The 22,979-nt window shown below is 39.6% G+C and overlaps 2 protein-coding genes across 2 annotated transcripts in view; both read right to left on the reverse strand.

Annotated features, from left to right (window-relative positions):
• The window catches only part of LOC132822913 (breast carcinoma-amplified sequence 4-like), a 31,358-nt gene extending 21,956 nt beyond the window's left edge, over positions 1–9,402 (reverse strand). Inside the window, exon 1 of the mRNA XM_060836317.1 lies at positions 9,092–9,402. Within this exon, the coding sequence (XP_060692300.1) occupies positions 9,092–9,322 (231 nt within the window). The 5' untranslated portion in view covers positions 9,323–9,402. The remainder of the gene's footprint in view (positions 1–9,091) is intronic.
• A 4,304-nt stretch (positions 9,403–13,706) lies between these two features.
• The window catches only part of LOC132822912 (partitioning defective 6 homolog beta-like), a 91,844-nt gene continuing 82,571 nt past the window's right edge, over positions 13,707–22,979 (reverse strand). Inside the window, exon 3 of the mRNA XM_060836316.1 lies at positions 13,707–21,819. Within this exon, the coding sequence (XP_060692299.1) occupies positions 20,978–21,819 (842 nt within the window). The 3' untranslated portion in view covers positions 13,707–20,977. The remainder of the gene's footprint in view (positions 21,820–22,979) is intronic.

The raw sequence follows: 22,979 nt of genomic DNA on the forward strand, positions 1-22,979 counted from the left end.
TCCAATCCGGGACTGATGTACAAGAACACCTAGATCTCGTTGTACTTCCTCTTTAGCTAACTTGACTCCATGTAGACACTAATGTGCCTTCCTGTTCTTGCCATCAAAGTGGATAACCACACATTTATCACATTAAATTGCATCTGCCATGCATCCGCCCACTCACCTAGCCTGTCCAAGTCACCTAGTAATCTCATAATATCCTCCTCACATTTCACCATGCCACCTTGCTTTGTGTCATCAGCACATTTGCTAATATTACTTTTAATACCTTCATCTATATCATTAATATATATTGTAAACAGCTGCGGTCCCAGCACTGAATCTTGTGGTACCCCACTGGTCATTGCCTGCCATTCCAAGAGGGACCTGTTTATCACTGCTCTTTGCTTCCTGTCAGCCAACCAATTTTCAATCCAAGTCAGTATTTTGCCAACAATACCATGTGCCCTAATTCTGCTCACTAATCTAATATGTGGAACTTTATCAAAGGCTTTCAGAAAAAGTCCAGGGACACTATATCCACTGGCTCTCCCTTGTCCACTGCATAGTTACATCCTCAAAAAATTCTAGAAGATTAGTCAAGCACAATTTTCCCTTCATAAATCCATGCTGACTCCAACCTATCCTGTTACTACTATTCAAATGAGTGGTAATTTCATCTTTTATAATTGACTCCAACATCTTTCCCACCACTGATGTCAGGCTAACCGATCTATAATTCCCTGTTTTCCCTCTGCCTCCTTCCTTGAAAAGTGGGACAACATTAGCCACCCTCCAATTCACAGGAACTGATTCTGAATCTATAGAACATAGGTCAGGTGAATTGGCCATGCTAAATTGCCCATAGTGTTAGGTAAAGGGGTAAATGCAGGGGAATTGGTGGGTTGCGCTTCGGCAGGTCAGTGTGGACTTGTTGGGCCGAAGGGTCTGTTTCCACACTAAGCTATCTATTCTATATGAAAATGATTACCAATGTGTCCACGATTTCTAGAGCCACCTCCTTAAGTACGCTGGAATGCAGACCATCAGGTCCCGGGGATTATTATGAGATTACAAGGTGACTTGGACAGGCTAGGTGTGTGGACGGATGCATAACAGTCTATCCAACATCATTTCCTGCCTAAAATAAATTCCCTTCCCTAGGTCCATTCTAATGGACCTAGAATCCATTACCCTAGGTCCTTTAGCCACTATTACATCTGGAAGATTGCTTGCGTCTTCCCCAATGAAGACAGATCCAAAGGACCTATTCAACTCTTCTGCCATTTCCTTGTTCCCCATAATAAATTCACCCATTTCTGTCTTCAAGGGACCAATTTTAGTCTTAACCTTTTTTTTTCTTTTCACATTCCTAAAAAAGCTTTTACTATCCTCCTTTATATTTTTGGCCAGTTTACCTTCGTACCTCTTTTTTTTCTCCGTGTATTGCCTTTTAGTTATCCTCTGTTGCTATTTTAAAGTTTCCCAGTCCTCCAGCTTCCTGCTCATCTTTGCTATGTTCTACTTCTTCTCTTTTATCTTTATACAATCCTTAATTTCCCTTATCAGCCACAGCTGTTCCTGCCTCCCCTTAGGATCTTTCTTCCTCTTTGGAATGAACTGGTCCTGCACCTTCTGCATTATATCCAGAAAGATCTGCCATTGTTGTTCCACTGCCATCCCTGCTAAAGTATTGAATCATTGAGCTTTCGCCAACTCCTCCCTCATAGCTCCATAGCTCCCTTTGTTCAACTTTTGATTCTCCCTTCTCCTTCTCAAACTGCAGATTACAACTTATCATATTATGGTCACTACCTCCTAATGGCTCCTTTACTTCGAGGTTGCTGATCAAATCTGGTTCATTGCACAATACCAGATCCAGAATTGCCTTCTCCCTGGTAGGCTCCAGTACAAGCTGCTCTAAGAATCCATCTTGGAGGCACTCCATGAACTCCCTTTCTTGGGATCCAGTACCATCCTGATTCTCCCAGTGTACCTGCATGTTGAAATCCCCCATAACAACTGTAGTAATAGCTTTGTGACAGGCCAATTTCAACTCCTTATTCAACTTCCAACCTACATCCAGACTACTGTTTGGAGGCCTCTGGATAACTCCCTTCTACCCTTAGAAATTCTCAGCTCTATCCATACTGCCTTTACATCTCCTGATGCTATGTCCCCCCTCACAAGGAACTGAATCTCATTCCTCACCCAACAGGGCCACCCACTTCCTCTACCCATCAGTCTGTCCTTTCGATAGCACATTTATCCTTGAATATTCATTTCCCAGGCCCTGTCCACTTGAAGCCACAACATTGTTCATGCCAATTTCCAACTGAGCCTCAAGCTCATCACCTTATTTCTTGTGCTTTGTGCATTCATATATATTTTTAATTTGTTACTCCTCTCATCCTTACTATCAATCCCTATTTCACTTGACCATACAGTATGATCCCTTCTCAAGTTTTCTGCTCTATTGATTCTATTATCTTTCTTAACTTCCTCTTCTCACTTTCCCTTTAACTTCCTACTTGAATTTCCAATATGTCTCCTCCCACCCACACCCGTGTTCAGTGGCAAACCTGCCTGCCAGAATACTGGTTCCCCACCTATTAAGGTGCAACCTGTCCCTCTTGTATAATTTATCCTTACCACAAAACATACCCCAGTGATTCAAGAATTTAAATCCTAGCTTCCTGCACCAGTTCCTCAGCCACACATTCAAGTCCATTATCTCCCTGTCCTTGCCCTCTCCCGCTCGAGGAACTGGAAGCAAACTGGAGATAACCACCCTGGAAGTCCTGCTTTTCAGCCTTCTTCCGAGTTCTCTGAAGTCCCGCTGTAGAATGTTCCTCCTCTTCTTCCTAGCATCACTTGTGCCGACATGCACCACCACCTCTGGCTCTTCACCTTCGCCCTTGAGGATTCCCTGCACTCTTGTTGGTGATGTCCTGGATCCTGGCACCAGGAAGGCAACACACCATCCTCAAATCCTGTCTTTGCTGCAGAAACCCCTTTCAGTCCCTCACACTATATAGTCCCCACTACCTCGACTCTGCATTATGTCTGACTCTTCGGCTCTGCCTCCACGCCAATTTTTGATTTGCAGACTTGTCCGCCTCTCGGACTGGCAGTATCGTCTGTCTTGACACTTTCCAAGAGAGTCAACCTGTTCATGAGAGCTCTTCCCCTGGGGTCTCTTATACTTGAATCACCTCTTACTTCCTCATCGTTTTCTCTCTTCTAGAAAGCTCCTCTGGAAGGTCCTGTCCAGAAACTTCTAGTTCACTCGGATGAGCCCAAGGTCATTTAGTTCTTTTCTCAGTGCTGCAACATGCTCCTTCATAAGTTGAATGTGTACACACTTTCCACAGTGTCCCTGACCATCAGTGTCCCTGACCATCAGTGTCCCTGACCTCCTACATCATGCACTAGGGAAGCTAGAGAAGTGATTGCTGGGCCTCTTGCTGAGATATCTGTACCATCGATAGCCACAGGTGAGGTGCCGGAAGACTGGAGGTTGGCTAATGTGGTGCCACTGTTTAAGAAGGGTGGTAAGCACAAGCCAGGGAACTATAGACTAGTGAGCCTGACATCGGTGGTGGGCATGTTTTTGGAGGGAATCCTGAGGGACAGGATGTACATGTATTTGGAAAGGGAAGAACTGATTAGGGATAGTCAACATGGCTTTATTCATGGGAAATCATGTGTCACAAACTTGATTGAATTTTTGAAGAAATAACAAAGAGGGCTGATGAGGCAAAGCAGTAGATATGATCTATATGGATTTCAGTAAGGCATTCGACAAGGTTCCCCACGGTAGACTGGAGCAAGGTTAGATCTCACGGAATACAGGGAGAACTAGCCATTTGGATACAGAACTGGCTCAAAGGTAGAAGACTGAGGGTGGTGGTGGAGGGTTGTTTTTCAGACTGGAGGCCTGTGACCAGTGGAGTGCCACAAAGATCCACTACGTCCCCTACTTTTCATTTTTTATATAAATGATTTGGAATGTGAGCATAAGAGGCATAGTTAGTAAGTTTGCAGATGACACCAAAATTGGAGGTGTAGTAGACAACGAAGAAGGTTATCTCAGATTACAATGGGATCTTGATCAGATAGGCCAATGGGCTGAGAAGTGGCAGATGGTGTTTAATTTAGATAAAGGTGAGGTGCTGCATTTTGGGAAAGCAAATCTTAGCAGGACTTATACATTAAATGGTAAGGTCTTAAGGAATGTTGCTGAACAAAGAGACCTTGGAGTGCAGATTCATAGCTCCTTGAAAGTGGAGTCACAGGTAGATAGGATAGTGAAGGCAGCATTTGGTATGCTTCCCTTTATTGGTCAGAGTATTTAGTACAGGAGTTGGGAAATCATGTTGCAGCTGTACAGGACACTGGTTAGGCCACTGTTGGAATATTGCATGCAATTCTGGACTCCTTCATATCAGAATGATATTGTGAAACTTGAAAGGGTGCTGAAAAGATTTACAAGAATGTTGCCAGGGTTGGAGGATTTGAGCTACAGGGAGAGGTTGACTAGGCTAGGGCTGTTTTCTCTAGAGCGCGAAGGCTGAGGGGTGACCTTATAGAGGTTTACAAAATCATGAGGGACATGGATAGGATAAATAGACAAAGTCTTTTCCCTGGGGTCAGGGAGTCCAGAACTAGAGGGCATAGGTTTAGGATGAGAGGAGAAAGATATAAAAGAAACCTAAGGGACATGCAGAGGGTGGTACGTGTATGGAATGAGCAGCCGGAGGAAGTGGTGGAGGCTAGGATAAGTGCAACATTTAAAAGGTATCTTGATGGGTATATGAATAGGAAGGGTTTGGAGAGATATGGGCCAGATGCGGGCAGGTGGGACTAGATTGGGTTGAGATAGCTGGTCGGCATGGACGAGTTGGACTAAATGGTCTGTTTTAGTGTACATTTCTATGACTTTATGACAGCATCCTCAAACTAGTAGATCTGTACCTCACAACCCACTTCACCTTCAATAACAAGATCTACAAACAAATCAGTGGGACGCCTATGGGATCACCAGTATCAGGTCTCTTAGCAGAAGCAGTTATGCAGAGGTTGGAACGAACAACCCTTCCCACGATATAGCTCAAGCATTGGGTCCACTATGTGGATGACCCTTTTGTCATCATGAAATGCAATAAATTAGAAGAAACCCACAAACACATAAACAATATCCTTACCAGTATAAAGTTCACCAAAGAGGAAGAGAACAGCGATACTCCCCTTCCTAGACATCACTGTAAAACGAAAAGCCAAAGGAGATCAGGAGACGAGTGTCGACAGGAAAGCCACACACACTGACCAGATTCTCAATTTCAGAAGCAATCATCCCAACACCCACAAATGGAGCTGCATCAGGACATTATTTAAACAAGCCACAACACACTACAGCACCCAGGAACTATGAGAAGCCGAGGAAAAACACTTCTGCAAAGTATTCAGGAACAACGTGTACCCATTAAGCACAATCCGCCAATTCCTACGTGACAGACCTAAACAAGAAGACACAACACGCCCAAAGACTCTAACCACCCTACCATACATTAAAGACATCCCGGAGATGATAACCAGACTACTCTGGCCCCTAGGCATCATGGTAGCCCACAAAGCTACCACCATACTGAAACAGCTTCTGATGAATTTAAAGGACCCCATACCAACAATCAGCAGAACAAATGCCATATACAAAATACCCTGCAAGGACTGCAACAAACATTACATTGCACAGACAGGCAGGAAACTAACCACCTGAGTACCAACTAGCCACCAAAAGACGTGACCAACTATCACTAGTATCCATACATGCAGACAAAGAGGGACACCAATTGGACTGGGACAATACATCCATCCAAGGACAGACTAAACAAAGACACACATGGGAATACCTTGAGACCTGGCAGTCAAAACGGAACCCCATTATCAAATGTATTGATTTGGACCCCACTTACCAACCTCTCAGAAAAAGAACCGGAAGTGATATCACCCACCACAACAGACCAAGACAGATAAATAGCAAGCGGGACAGAACACCAACGCTTCATTGGAGGCTCATTGATGATGTTACCTTGCATGATGATGAAATGTCTGAGAGTAAATCTACAAATGTACTACTTTCTGGCTGTTTGCTGATGCTTAACCAAATGTTGTGCAATTTTTAAAGCTCTGTTTAATCTCAAGCTTTCCCCATGACCAAATTTGGTTTCCCTTACCTCTGAAACATATGGTATTTAACAAACTTCATCTCTTCTGCCCTCTCATTTGTGTCTTCATCAGACTACAACTAAATTCTCTCAGTGAGCATTCCTGTGCCACAAACTTCAAATAATCCACAACTTCATCATTCTTGTCCTCACACACCTCAATTAGTTCCTGCTGCCCACTGGTTTTGCTTCGACCCACCTGATCTGGGAATCCTAACATCCACTTCAGCATCTCTGTTATCAAATCCTTCTTCAGTTCTGAAGAAGGGTTACTGGACCCAAAACGCTAACTCCCATTTCTCTCCAATATGCTGCTGGACCTGCTGACTTTTTCCAGCAATTTTTGTTTTATTTTCTGCTTCATTTATTGCTTTCTTTATTTCATCCTCACCAGCTAATGTATTTTGACATTTCACCCCAATGCCCACTGTTCAAAAACATTACTTCATTAATTATGCTTATGGCCTCCTAATTCCTTCCCTTAAAATTTATTATCCTGTGCTCAACATCCACCTGACTCCAGTTGTGCAATGATTCAAGAGTATAGGTCTGAAAACAACCTAAGGTTTCTGAAGTGTCCAAGGAGATCAAATTATTTCTGCCAAAGCTCTCCGAAAACCAGATTTGCCATTACAGTCAATTTCATTAATTGTCAAATTTAAGTCTGTCAACAAGTAGTAAAGCAACTGCAGAAAATAGGAGAATGCTCAGGTGTGGAAATGCTTTATCACAACTATTAGATATTCCTGATGGACTACTATCTGTAGCATCTCGCAGTAAATCCCTTCACATCAAAAACATCAGTAATTTTCACAGTTCCAACCTGGCCTACTGAGTTTCTCTCAATTTCTGTTTCCCAGCTATTATGAAAATACCTTCTCCAGGGGTCTCACACTGCGCACCTTTAATAATGTGACCCCGCAATCACAAGGGATTGATGTGGATTTCACCAGTTTCCTCATTTCCCCTACCTTCTTTTTATCCCAGTCCCAAGCCTCCAAACTCAGCACCGCCCTCTTGACCTGTCCATCGTCTTTCCCATTAATCCACTCCACCCTCCTCTCAAACCTATCAACTTCTCCCCCACCTTCATCTACCTATTGTGTTCCCAGATACCTTCCCCCCCCCCCCAGCCCCAACCTACTCCCATTTATCTCTCAGCCACTCCCAGCCCACAAGCCTCATTCTAATAGAGGGTTTATGCTGAAACGTTGATTCTTCTGCTCCTCGGATACTGCCTGACCTGCTGTGATTTTCCAGCACCACACTCGACTCTGATATTTTCCTCCAGCATTTGTAGTCATCACTTTCTCCCACCTCTAATATTCAAATAGAAAGACTGGTATTGATAGGCGAGCTATCCCTCATCACTCTAGACTTAGCTGCAGCCTTTGACTGTAATCCAGCTGGATGGGACTAATTTTTCTAGACTATTCTTAGCTACCCTAAACATTGCAAAAATATCATTTGCAATGTCCTCTCTTCCTGCTATCTCTGGGATAGGATTTCCCATGGATCTATCCTTGGCCATTTTTTAATCTCCACCTGCATGATGCCTTTGATGACATGAAAACTAATGCTGTGCTTTTGGATATGTACACTGGCAACACTTAGTCCTGCCTTGCTTCTATTTCTTGGTTCCCAACTTAACAGGTTGCTTACTTGACATCCACCACCAGAAAAGCACAATTTGCATTGCAAATCCAACAACTATTAAACATTGAGAAGATTTAAGCTATGCCATTGGTTTCAAATCTCATTTTCCTAACCACTGATTTATTCCCTCTTTCTCTGGCAATAATCCTAGCCCAGACTGTTGGTAACAGGATGTAATATTTAATCCTGAAATGAGCTTTCAAAAAGATGACCTTTGGCATCACCAAGACACCTAGTTACAATTCCATACTATAATCCAAATTCATCCCTGCCACAGCTCAAAACCCATTCAACTGTGTCCCTTATGGGCTTGCTGGCCTACAATGGCTTCACGTCAATGGCTATTTTGACAAATCCCTCCAGTCTCACCATTCCCCATCTCTATAATCCCCTCCAGCCCCATAATCGTCTGAGATATGTGGTCTAATTTAAAATCCTCCATCATTGATACTCATGCCATTAATTGGGTAGCCCACAGCTCTTGAATTTCCACCGTACACATCACTAACTCCTATGATTTTTTTAAAGATGCTCCTCAAACCTACTTCCTTGTTTTGGACTGTCAGTTCTAATGTGTGGCTCAGTACCATACTTTGCTTAAAATATTCCTGTGAAAGCGCTTTGGAATTTTTATAATACGTTATGTGAATATTTATAATGTGCAGCACCTTTGCAAACCTCTAGGTGTGCCAAAGGGGTTTAATCTTTTTTTAATTCTAACACTGTTGTAATATTGCAGCCAATTGGTGCAGTCCTGAAGAAAGATTACGCCCGAAACGTCAACTTCTCCACCTCCTGATGCTGCGTGGCTTGTTGTGTTGGTCCAGCCTCCTGCCTGTGTATTTTGGATTCCAGCATCTACAGGTTTTGTTTTATCTTTAACCTGTAGGTTAGCTGTCCCATCAAACGTAAACCCACAATATTGCTAGAACTGAGTATAAATGTACTTCCTAGATATGTGCACCGGAAGGGCTAAATAAAGGTTTGTATTTCAGATCAGCGAAGACCGCTACCAACGAAACTGTACAGATTTCAGATTAGGAGCAGAACATTTTTGTAAACTATTCTAACGTTCAACCTAACGCAGTTAAAGACAAACTACACCAGATCGCAAATATCCCATTTACATCAAAATATTAATGCTTCAAGTTATGAGCTTTACTAAGTTAATATTTCATGGTGGGTGTGGAATTCACTCCAAGTCGGCTCTGACTGATTGCACCTACCTCCAGACAAGGTTCAGCTCCCAGACATGCCGCCAGCTCCTGTGCACTCTGCTGCATCACCCAGCTCTGCACTGGCTCCGACACCGAGATCGGGCTCCCGCTCCCTCCGGCAGGCCCGACCACTCGCTCCGAAACCTGACTCCCGCTCCCTCCACCAAACCCGACCAGTAGCTCAGAATCCGGGCATCCGGCCGCTCGCTGCCTGTCGATCTCCTCCTCCTCCTGATCCATTAGAAACTGCCGATTTCCGAGCAGCCTCCCGGCCTCTTTGGCGGTTACCTTGGCGACAGCACGACTGCGTCAGCCGCGTTCAGCGACACTCACCCGACACCGTCCCTCCCAGCCTGCAGGAGGCGCTATAACTGACACCGGGATCAGAGCATAGCGACACACTGAGGTTGGAGGTTCAATTGTACAAACTCATTATTAGGCATCAAATGATATTGAAAACCAGCTGGAACCTCTCCTAAATGTAACACAATTGAGAGAAAAGTATGACTTGGAGATGCCAGTGTTAGACTGGGGTAGACAAAGTTCAAAATCACACAACTTCAGGTTACAGTCCAAAAGGTTTATTTAGAAGCTTTACTTTTCAGAACACCTTACATACAGCGCTGAGCACTCAAGGAATTCTCCAATTTCAAATAACCTTCCTTTTCATTCTACCTATCAATCCTTCCACCAAGCAGATGCATCCTTCCCATCATAACCAAGTTGTACATACCACCTGTGTTCACCTATCACCACTTCACCATTCAGCCCTCTCCCCACCCAAAACCCTACTCCCCTTCTTTATCTGCAGTTACCCCTATCCCCACCTCCATTGCTGAAGAAGCTTTATACCCAAAATGTAAACTTCTCCATCTGCTGCTGTTGCCTAGCTTGCTGTGTTCTCTCTCTTTTCTAAGGTCAACAAGCAGAAGGCAGAAAGTGAAAAATGTGGTGCTAGAAAAGCACAGCAGGTCAGGCAGCATCATAAGGGGAATAAATGTTCAGGCATATGCCCTTCATCAGGAATGCAGGGGAGGAGACAAATTAGGGGGTTTGGGACCAGGGGGAGAAATTAGCTGAGAAAGCAATAGGTAGATCTCCAGTTACCTTCCCCCAACCCCACTCTCCTGTTTATCTCTCAGCCCCTTCTCCCACTCCCAACCACATTCCCAATAAAGTGTCTATGTCTGAAACATCAATTTTCCCGCTCCTCGGATGCTGCTTGACCTGCTGTGCTTTTCCAATGACACACTTTGCTACTTTTTTTTAAAAAGTAGTCGAAATCAAGGAAAGCGGCCGATTGTCTTCTAAAAGAAGGGTCACTGGACTTGAAATGTTAACTTAGTTTTCTCTCCACAAATGCAATCTTGAGTTTCTTCAGCAATTTCAGGTTTTCAGACAATTGTCTTACATTTCTTACACTATAGTGTTAAATCTCAGGAAAACAGCACAGAAGCGGCTGAACTTAGTATGCATCAGGGGCTTCTTCTCCCTCTCTACTTGCACAGCCATGTCAAAATACAAAAGCCTATGCAGATGTATATATAAAAATAAAACATTTTAAATCCACAAAATGCTGGAGGAACTCAGCAAGTCTGGCGGTTTCTCTCACTACATATTCAGAACTAAAAATTGTTTGGAAAGGATGGTGTTTATGGGGGCGGGGGGGGGGGAGGAGAAGAGTGAGTACACCTCGTGACTGTGTTCCAGAAATAAAAACAGAGAGAGAGAGAGAGATGGGACAGGAGATTAAAGGGCTGATAACAAGCTGAGACACAAATAGTTACTGCATAGGATCCCAACAAGAAGTGTCAAGGTTGAAAATGGGTTGGTTGACATATTTGTTTCGTCTGGCAGTATCGTAGGTACTTCGCAACAGTATTCATTGCACTTTCTTCACCACCTGTAGCAGACTGTGAACTAATTTTGAGCCAATAAAGTGACTGGACATGATCCCAACATTACAAAAAAATTAAGTGCCACATTCTCAAAGGGCACCACAAAATTCCCAAATAGCCCAAACAAAAATTACATGCACAGTATTAGACTACTGTAGCATGTGTTTTTCAGGATTGCCAAGACGTATCCACTTTTCCTACCTATGGCAGAAAATTTCAAATGAAATCATTAATGTAATCAGAAGTCACATGTAACCAGGTTATAGTCCAACTGGTTTATTTGAAATCACAAGTTTTCAAAGCGCTGGTCCTTCTTCAGGTAAAGTGATTTACCCACCCGAGTCCAACACCAGCACCTCCACGTCATGGGTACCATCAACACCACAAACTGCCAGCTCAAAGTGGAGAGGATCTCCAAGAAGATCCTTCACCTGATGAAGGAGCAGCACTCCAAAAGCTTGTGATTTCAAATAAACCTGTTGGACTATAACCTGGTGTCTTGTGACTGCTCATTTTGTCTACCCTAGTCCAAAATCAACACATCCATATCATTGCCATATGGACATTCTGTTCCAAGGTGACCCTGGATAAATGAGGCACTGTAAAATGATAGTTTCTCCACTTTGCTTTGTTCTTATGAAGTCTTAGAGACACATCAATTAGAATCAATTTTTAATGAATGAAAAGAACAAAAAACAATACAGCACAGGAACAGGCCCTTTGGCCCATCAAGCCTGCGCTGATTCCTAACCCTTATTTAGGCCCACTAATCATTGCTCATACATAGTTTCTAACAGTCAAAGTAAACTCAACCCTTAATGAGCATGTGGATCAATGCCTCTTTTCGAGTAACCATTTCCACTGGAAATCTGTTCTTTGTTTATACACTAGATACAAAAGTACTTAGATCTGGTGGGAAAATATGCTGAGACAGATCAGCTACAAACTAGTAAAATGACAGCGCAGGCTAAATAGGCCTGCTCCCATTTTCCATGTTCCTATGATTTTAAGCCGCTGTGAGCTTGATGTTAAAAGTTTTGATACATAATTATGAATATAAAGTAGTAAATCAAATTGCTGTACTGGTTATCCACTATTTTGGTCTCCTTCCTATTGGAAAGATGTTGTGAAACTTGAAAGGGTTCAGAAAAGATTTACAAGGATGTTGCCAGGGTTGGAGGATTTGAGCTATGGGGAGAGGCTGAACAGGTTGGAGTTGTTTTCCCTGGAGTGTCAGAGGCTGAGGGGTGACCTTATAGAGGTTTACAAAATTATGAGGGGATGGATAGGATAAATAGGCAAAGTCTTTTTCCTGGGGTGGGGAAGTCCAGAACTAGAGGGCATAGGTTTAAGGTGAGAGAGGAAAGATATAAAAAGGACCTAGGGGGCAACTTTTTCACACAGAAGGTGGTACGTGCATGGAATGAGCTGCCAGAGGAAATGGTGGAGGTTAGTACAATTGCAACATTTAAAGGCATCTGGATGGGTATATGAATGGGAAGGGTTTGGAGAGATATGGATCAGGTGCTGGCAGGTGGGACTAGATTGTTTGGGATATCTGGTCGGCATGGATGCGTTGGACCGAAGGGTTTGTTTCCGTGCTGTACATCTCTAGGACTCTAATACAAAAGGAAACATTTTTCAATGTAGGGTCATACTCATGAAAGACATTTTCTAATTTACATTTATATTACTGTGCAAGCAAAGTTCAATTTGATTTCTACCTCAAAGAGCTTGGTCTGCGAAAATACATTAATCATGTTGATAGGAACACTATGCACTCTACTTTGTTGGAGAAACAATGTTCTAAATCTTACAAAGTTATCCACTCAGGGCATTGTACTACAAAACATCTGTATTGGCTAGGATAACACATCATTAATAGTTGTTCCCTAATAAGTTATGTCCCTCATTTACTTCATCCTTTAGCCACTCAGTCAAATAACTTAACAATCTTCATATTCTTATAGTGCTTGCACAAAGCCATATCATAGAAATTCAGTTACCTATTAACTTTTTTTTGAAGTACAATGCAATCTTAAAATACAAGAACTAATCATTATTTAAATTACTAGTTGAAAATTGGTTTGCCATACATCTTAGACACCAGAAACAATCAATCAATCAACATGCTATCCAGTGGCAGGATTGTTACAATGATTCCAAAAGTGGAATTCATGTTTTCAATTCATAAAACATGTTATCTTTAAAATGTTAAATAAATATTTTATTCCAGAATCCAGTATAGGAAGGATATCACCACTTGAAGTACAGCATAAAATATTTTGGTTTGCAAGAAAATTGCTACAAAAAAGACAGCAACCACTAAACCTTTGGAATTTTGAAAGTAAAATTTAAAGTAATTCTATAATTTCCTTATTCCTAAAATAAGTGATGGAAGAAGGAGGTTTCCTGTGTTATAAATCTTGCTCTTTATAAATAAGTTTGCAGTTTCAAATCTTATCAGGCTTTTATCATCACAATCAACTCAAGAGTCCAAAATGCCTCAACAGACAATAGAGAAATATTTTTTGTTCTGCTGTGATGGTCGATTGTATACTTATACAGATTTGAAATATATGAACTGAGAATTTCATTACATATATTCTGATCTCAGCATTTCCAATTTAATTCTTAAAAGATAAAATTTATAAGGACCAGTTTGTCTTTATTAAGTAAAACAACTTCAAAAATAGGACAAAATAAATCATTTATTCACCAGCTTTTATTGTTATATTCAACAGTGTACATGCCAAGTTTTCTGTTCCCATTTCTACAGATTGCATTTGATACTAATTCTATGTCATGTGAAAAGTATAGCAAAGGGATTTAAAGTGCAATATTTCATTTGTTTTATTTGAAGTGATGAATAGTTTGCTTAATAAATTCAAGTAACTTTAAATTCTTAAAAGCTAGTCACAAATATGGAATAGCTGTAGACGATAACCTCTGCAAGTATTAGGATTGTACAGGTCAAGACCATCACCTTTATACAATTTCAATTTACAAATTGTTTTGACATGTTTTAATAGAAAGCTGAATGGTTCCAACAACTCATGGGAAAAATTTCAAAGAAATCCAAGATTTGCATGAAGCATATTTATGGTCACTATCATTGTCTTAGCAGAAAGAATAAAACAAAAGGGAAGAAGATGCCACAAAGTTTTCATACTGCAGGGTAACCAAACCTTGAATATGACTATAAAAGTCGAAGCCTCTACTGATTTTTCTTTAGTTCATACAAATATATCATATTAAGCATGAGGCTATGGTCAGATTCTAAAATGTGAAATTTCTCTGTAGTGTGATCATATAAACATATATTGTATAGTCATAAGAAAATACTGATATCTGTGCCTATCTTTTACAAATCATTTCATTAAAAAATTACATTAAAATATCACAAAGCCATAGCATAGTATTCACAAACAAGAGATAGAACTCAGCATGGGTATTTTCATTAAATGTGTTCTATCTGCAGTTGCTTGAAAGAAGAAGAAATGTGAGGCTATATATTCAGAACATGGAACATAAACTATTTGGAATGATGTCAGATTACAGTGTTTACTATTATAAATCTAAGAGGTAGTAAATGAGACAGAAAAGACAGAGGCTCTAAAATGCAACATCACTGCAATTTGTTTTCTCATTTTAGTAACTACTTATACACTATATTCCTATACAAGGTTATAAAAATAGCTTGATCATTTGGAATCGCCATTTCAAAACATGCAATTATACACTTTCCTCCAGTTTGTAGTGGTAGTTTCGAAGTGAACAAATAGTCCACAATTAATTCAGCAGCAATCATATTAAGACATGTAGTACAGCTAGAAGCCAGTAGAGGGTATATTCACAAGCAAAATGCATATCTTCAGACATGCTACAAAATATTTGATCCGTTAGGCGGTTCTCCATTGGATTGATCAACATTTTTCTGTCCTGAACAATACAATCTCAGATTGTGCACTCATTTAGTTTGTTAAGCTGAACAACATGCTTCATGGAGAATGTTTTACATCAGAGTAACCAAAAATAGAGGTTTTCTTTTAAGTTCAGGAATTCTAAAATTTCTCCAGTGTCACAATGAATAGATCAAAGCAAGTGCCTTTCATATATTTCATGCTCTTCATTTGTTTCATGCTGAGTTATCATTTAAAAGTGATTTTTCACACTGATCATATTTTTTGCTGCAAAGGAAACATTTACCCTTCACCTCTTTGTAAAGCTAGTTTGTTTTTGCTTTTTAATACAACATGCAGCTGTCAATTAATTAGCTGGGAAGGAAGCGATGTACTATTTTCACAGATTCAGCAGGCTAAATTACCTGAAATTTTGTATTCTGTGCAGTCATATTTCAGACCCTTACTAAGCATATAAGATTCAGCAAATTAAAAAATGTCAACTTGCATTAAGATAATATATCAGTAGCATTGTCATTAGAAACAGCACATGACTGGCCCTACTTACTGTTAGGTTTGCACAGCAAATCATTATTTTTAAAAATGGATTTTAAAACTTATAAAACTAGGAGAGTGAAAAGGAAAAAAAAAATTCAAGGCTCTGCAAAGTTAATGTTTTTGGTCTGGTGACCCTTTCTCAGAACACTAAGCATATTCTGAGCAATATTCGAAACAATAAGCAAGTTCTAAGACAGACTCACCGGACCTGAAACATTAACTCTGATTTCTCTGCACTGATGCTGCCAGACTGGCTGAGCTTTTCCAGCAACTTCTGTTTTTGTTTCTGATTTACAGCATTCCCTGTTCTTTCAGTTTTTATCAAGGATTTTCAAAAGTGTGCAAAGTGAGGCAGCATTTTAGGCAAATTGCTACAAAATTCTCGATTACTTCAAAAGAAATCTTTACTACATGGATGTTTAATGTACATACCATATATGTGCCTGCATTAAACAAAATATTCCAATTTTTAAATGCCGATTTGCAGTTAGAAAATATTTCCTATTTTTCTCACTTCAAATGTTGCTCACATTTTATCTTATTCAATTGTTGGTTTAGCCTGGGTAGATTAAAGAACTCTTTGCTCACTAAGATGTATGTATTTAATTAAAAAGTGAGGGATCATTATCAACTTAAAGTCATAAGGTCAAATCAGTCCAGATTTAAACTTAAGTCTCTCAAGTTGCATTTCATAATTTGTGATGTATTTGAGGCTACTGAGAAAAGTATGAACTCTTCAAAAGCTCAAATTTTTAACATAATAATACTTCAAAATAAAAGTGTTTCTTTATGATGGCGTTAAAGTATAAAATTGTATGACACTCATAAGAGGAAACCCACCATCTGACACAGTCATCAATTTAATTAAGCTTAAATACCAATTGTTATTTACTTTGACTTTTGTCAGCATCATGGACTTTAATACAGATGATTTTCAGCAAATGCGTTATTTGCTGGCTTTTATAAATGTATGTACTATTTAGATTTGCAAACAAGTAAGAATTCAACATTTTGTTTCAGAAGGGCATTTGATAGATTGTATGCATCCCAGTAGCAAAGGAACAAAAGACTTAAAAGGTAAAGTCTTACCGGACTAACGTTCTCTCATTAGATGACTGGTAGTATTTAAATGGAGAATCACCATACTTCAGGCAAGAAACTGAGAAGAAAAATTCTTTGTGCTAACTTTGGCCTGTCTGGAAATTGAAACTTCACTGTTGGCATCACTCTGCATCGCAAACCAGCTGTCCAGCCAACTGATCATGCTTCAGCGCCAAGCAAAAAGTCACATCAAACATTCTGCTTCCAGTAGTGCTTCATTCTCAGCAGCTGGGCAAGAGTAGCAGACTCAGTCTACAGTTAAAATCTTCTCTGCATCCTGTAGTAGATGTGATGTCCCTTTAACATCACACTTCAGTATTATTATATTAAAACAGAGAAGTTTGGATATTCAGAGTCAGTTTAATGCGGAATGATAGGACAAAATGTTTGCCCTTATAAACTTCATAAAAATGATTTTTTAAAACTGGCAAATTCAGACAGCACCTGGATCAAGCCTCAAAAACTATTATGCTCATTAAGGTCTGTCCTAGAAAAATATTTTTCTTGAGCATTTAGAGACCTAAATGTTTAGGCTAATTTGAATTAGAATGGTCATTAATATTAAAACAGTAAATGGAAACATTTATATTTTCAAAGTGGTATGCTTAAATGCTAACAAGGACTTGGTCAAATAAAGCAAATCGGTAGTCTCAGTGGAAGGCAGGATCTGCATAATTTAAATTTATTGTTGCCAGGTGGCTTGAATCCTTGGCTATTCCTCAAAATTAATTAACACCTTTAAGGGCACCTCGAGGAGACTCCAGAAAATCTGCTCCATGCAATTCTGCAGAATTTGGAGCAGATTCTCTTGCAGACTTGTTACAAACCTGATGAGTTTGTTACCACCCTGATCCTAACAGAATATAAGTGTAGACCATAAAGCACATTGACAGACTTGAAGAAATGTTCTTGCATAACAAAAATGCATTTTTTAAAAAATACATATATTTTAGTTTCAAGGCAATTTGTTCTTTTGATAAGATTTTTAGCTGGGTAAAGCAACCGGACAGTATCCAAACCAAGATGTTGCAGTATTCTATAAAAGACAGATAGATAAGTGTACCACAACCAGATATTGTGAATATCTAGTTCATATCTCATGCTTGAGAATAAAAACTTTTAATTCCAGAAATTTAAGTTTTAACTGTATAAATGGGGGTACCTGATGGTGAATCTGATGGGCAACCCTGAGGTAACTTCATTCAAACAAGCTTGGAATTATAGTTAAACACTAACCCAAGTTATTTGCTTTGACAAAGGGTCAGTTACACTCTAAACATCCGCTCTTTTCTCTCCTTACAGATGCTGCCAGACCGACTGAGATCTTCCAGCATTTTCTCTTTTGGTTTCAGATTCCAGCATCCACAGTAATTTGCTTTTAACGCAAGTTATTTCTGACCTTCAAAGAAACAAGTGTAAACACTAGAATAAAGGATGACCCATTTCTAGACTTCTTGGTCTATTGTTAAATAACTTGAAATTAACCTTCTTACAAATATGGTCATAAAACTTCATATGAGATCTAAATTATTCATACGGGTTACAGAATTAAGGGATTATTTTGACTGTAAAATAATGAACTTACATTCAGTTGAGGATCTCTCAGTCACAGAAATGGGCTCTGGTGATAAAAACTCTTAAGTTATCTGGGTATTTGCTCAAACAGTAGTATGTTTTGGTGTAGAACATGGAAACATAGCATCAGTACAGTGTGGAAAGCGGCCATTCGGTCCACTGAGTACACACCAACCCTCTGAAGAGCATTCTAACCAAACCCATCCTCCTACCCTGCTCCTACAACTCTGCATTTACCATGGCTAATCCACCTAGACCACACATCTCTGGACACTGAGCAGCTCAGCATGGTCAATCCATCTAACTTGCACACTTTTGGACTGTGGAAAAAACCAAAACACCCGGGGAAAACATGCAGACTTGGGGAGAATGCAGACACAGAGTCGCTTGGGGCTGGAATCAAATTCTGGTCCCTGGCAATGTGAAGCAGTAGTACTAACCGCTATGCCATCCACAACGTAGAATACAGCTCATTGAGGTGGAAAAGCCAAAAGAAAGAAACATTAGTCAAGCCTGATTTTAAGCAAATGTGGAAGGTACATCAAGTTCAAACTCAATTGGATTTTTACTAGAAAAGGAGGCTGAAGTAATCCCTAGTTTGTAGCTAGAGAAATAAATCTAGTGTGGTCCTCACCAAGTTTTGTGGCAGAGTTGTTAACAATTTAATTTAAAAGCTGTGAGACAGCAGTTGGATAGATGCTGGCAACCAAAGCAAACAGCAGAGACAGGAGTAATGAATTAAGTTCAAGGTAGAGGGCTGCTAAGCAAAAGAACTAATGGAAGGATCCTCATAAAATATTACTTTGGCAAATGAGAATTAAGGAGAACTCTAGACAACCACCTAGTTTGAAAGTTGGTTCCAGGGAAACTGAATGAACTTTCAATCCAATGTATCTAATCTAATATTGGGAAGGATAGAACAGAGGGAGTAATTAGGAAAACTGATTTCAGAGTACAAGTCTTTATAAACTACTGTCTGAAGTCAGTGGTGTTTGCTTTGTTTATTTTTTTAAAAACTAAGGTTTTTTTTGTCTCAACATTTGAAATCTTCTGGTGTAACTCGGTCAGTTGATTACTAGGTGCCTGGATTTCTCTTTAATGATCTGTCACAGGATCATTACACAAGCAAGCACTTAGATTACAACTAATTTACCTGCACACAGTAGGTCAGTAACAACCCCTCCCCTCACATTAGATTTCCCTCTAATGGTCCTAAATGGTTTCCTGTTCTGTTACAAAGTGGCTGATATTAAAAGTGAGGCCTCCCATGTTTGTACAGGATACTATAAAATGGCACTGCAAGTTTGATGTTAATATTAAATACATGTGAAATTGGCAGAGCAAGGAGAATGAAAATGCGAATTAAAAAGTAATTGTAATTGCACACCTGACCTGGCTTCACAAAATGTGAATGTATTCATGGGAACCCAATAAGAACATTTTTAAAAATCTTGTTTGCCTCAAGCAACAATCAACAAACTAAACAAAGCAAATGAGAAAACAAAATTCTCCAAGAATTAGGATAATAAATAGAATCTTTTTTTCCTTCTTAGAACCATGCTATTCGACAGTATTTATCTAGATCGATGAAAGGAACTCTAAAAACATCAATCAAATGTTTATATCCAAACAACAGAGTTGCTGGGTGCCCCATCAGTTTGTGCTTTAAGCAGAATTAATTCCGGTTAGAATTTCATCTACATAACTCTGAAGTGTCTACTTGAAAAGTTTACAGCACAGTGGCAATTTGTTCCATCAGGCTATGAATCTTTGCTGAAATTAATAGGAGCATTGACAATTTAGTCTGTTTGATTTAGTTTTATAAAGTCTGTCAACAACACAAGATTTAATAACTTGTCTGGGTACTAGCACTTCAACTTTCATTTCCTTGCAGAATTCCTATGTTCACATGATCAGTAATTCTGAGGGCATTTGCATTTTTTAAAAAAAATGCTAGGAATACTCTCTGGTAACAAATATCAAAATAATTTGTAAGTTTACACGGATTGATAGTACAAGTGTCAATTATAGTAAGCTAACGTAGTCTATAGGTACTGCTAGTACCTTAACTGTTCTGTTTTGAACCATAATTAAAATAAACCTCACTACTCCTTTAATTGAACAGGATATTTGATCAGGATTAATTTAAAAAAGCCAGAGAGGTGGGCTTTTCACCTCAGTCTCTGTAAAGTGTATTTTTGGAAGGAATTGTATAGTAATTATGTAGCTACTAGAGTATGAAATTTACAATTATTCCTCATCCCATCTTTTTATAATGTCACTGTGGGTTAAGCAGTGGTTAATACTACCTTATCAAATGCATGCCCACATACATAAAAATCTTCGACAATGAAAAAAGGATGGGGGAAAGAAACATGCTTAAGAAATCATTACTCATTACATTAAAGCTATTGTTTTGGTATTTAAGTACAACTATTCTGAAAAGAAAACTAAAATGACCAGTGTAGGAATTGTAAACAGTCAGATCTTTGTGGTTCTACAATGAGTATATACCAGATCAATAGTAGATCATATGAGACTTTTTTCAGGTATTTGTTTGGATGGGAGACCTTTTATATTTCTCCTTTGTAAAAGTTGCAATTCTCTGAAAAGTACTCCTATTTAAAAGTATACATACAGAAATGGAAGGGACTGCTCCAAAGCAGTGAACATTTCACTACTCCATCCATTTCAAGTTGTGTATTCAAGATGCATACTAGTTATAACATTATGCTGCTCATTTCACACATGCAACACTTAGAAAATTATGACAAAAAGTTACTGTATAGCACATAATAACCATAACAGACTGCTCTAAAAAACATACATCATTAGCACCCTTTAAGTGCAGGGTAAGAAACCTATAGTGTAATAACCGTGCCATCCTCCTCCATGCTTCGTTTATTGAGATCTTCCTTTTCCACAGTATCCACTTTCATGGCAGCAATTAGTGTGCATGTATTTTCTTCACTGCTGGCAATAGAACCATTTGGTGTTAAACCATGATCACTGTCACTTTTTGTTAAAGACATTATACTAGCACTGGTTGATGCTGCCACTGGAATGTGCTGCGGCTCACTGTTGCCCTCTATGACTATGTCTGTTTCTTCATCACTGTCCACTTCTTCTGAATGGAAATTCTGCATAACATGTTGGGATGCCACAAAAGTGGGATGACTAGTACCACTGTCCGTGGACTGGCCTGAACTACCAGAAGTCCGAGTGATCCTCACATTATTTCTTTGATTTGCTGGTTTCACAGTTATGATTAGATTGTGACTATTTGCAATCATCATATCAGTCACTTGATCGAGGCTTTTACCAGATACCTCAATACCATTCACCTCAAGAACTTCATCATTTACAGCCAACAGACCGGTGCTTTCAGCCAATCCCCCCTGCACCAATCTAGATATGAAAATTCCAGGGACTTTTTCCAATCCATGGGGAGTTACTCGGACGCTCGAACCATCACGAATATAGAAGCCTAGTGGTTTATCAGATCCATGTTTATATAGCCGCACTCTTCGATGGGTTTCTGGAAGAACATCGACATCAATGATTGAAGAGACAGGGCGGAAATCACGTGGCAAGCTGATGGCAATTGGAGGTTTCTTTCGGTTGTCAGGACGCAGTACATTTGACAAGACATTCTTTTTCCGTGTTAAAGTGTCAGTACCAAAGGCACTATAGTCAGCATCCTCTGCAAGAACAAAATAAATAATGAGTACTATCATTCTTACAACTCATTACAATGTGCAAGTTGTAATTGGCAAAATAATCCGTGGCAACTATGGAAAATAAAGAACATGAAAGCATGGTAAGCATTAAAGCACAAAGACCATTGGCAATCTGTGGTCTGTGGAAGGCAGGATGGGACAAGAATAGTGGAATGCTCTTACACCAATTAGCAGAGTAAGGTTAAGGCTGAAAGGTCACTATGGCAAGATGAGATAACACAAATAATGAAGCAAGTTTCTCTGTTAAGTGTTATTGTGACAAGATTGGGATCATAAATATTTGGGAAATGACATTAAAATATCTAATTCATAGTTAGTAGAGTCAGCTTGAGACAGGAGACTATTGTAATAGATAGAATAGCTAAATATCTATCATAACAGGTTAGTCTGGAATGGAAGATCACTGTAGCAGAGTTAGCAATAAATATCTAACCATGACATTAGAATAACATTAAGTAGAATGCACAACTAAAGAGATAATGGGAACTAACATCACTGGATTTATTGTGTAGCTAGAGTGAGGTGCTTTGATTAATATAGTTGGACATGCTGATAAGCTAACAGAAACAAGATTAAAAAAAACCAAGGACCCTGAGGTTCGGGGGCATTTGAGAATCTGCTTTCTCAGTGTCATGGTTTTTTGTTTGCAAATAAAAGACCTACTTCTTGAAGAATTCTCTGCGTCTCCTGGTGATTCTCTATATTTTCTCCACAACACAACTTCAAGTAAAATTGTGTGCGAGGCAAATAAATGCTACATAAAAAGTTGTGGTTAATTTTCTACAGTAATTCAATGACCCATTGACTAAATTTCACCCTCTTCCCTTATATGAGATAACCACATTTCCTGGGGCGACACAGTGGCTCAGTGGTTATCACTGCTGCCTCATTGCGCCAGGGACCCAGGTTTAATTCCATCCTTGGGCAACTGTGTGTGGAGTTTGCACATTCTCCATGTGCCTGTGTGGGTTTCCTCCATGTACTCCAGTTTCCTCCCATCGTCCAAACGCTTGATTAGATGAACTGGCCATTCTAAATTGCCCAGTGTCCAGGAATGTGCAGGTTAGGTGGGTTTACTGCAAGAAATGAAGGATTACAGTGATAGGGTTGTGGGGTGGGTCTG

The sequence above is a fragment of the Hemiscyllium ocellatum genome, chromosome 15 (genome assembly GCF_020745735.1).
Source record: "Hemiscyllium ocellatum isolate sHemOce1 chromosome 15, sHemOce1.pat.X.cur, whole genome shotgun sequence".
Classification (NCBI taxonomy): domain Eukaryota; kingdom Metazoa; phylum Chordata; class Chondrichthyes; order Orectolobiformes; family Hemiscylliidae; genus Hemiscyllium; species Hemiscyllium ocellatum.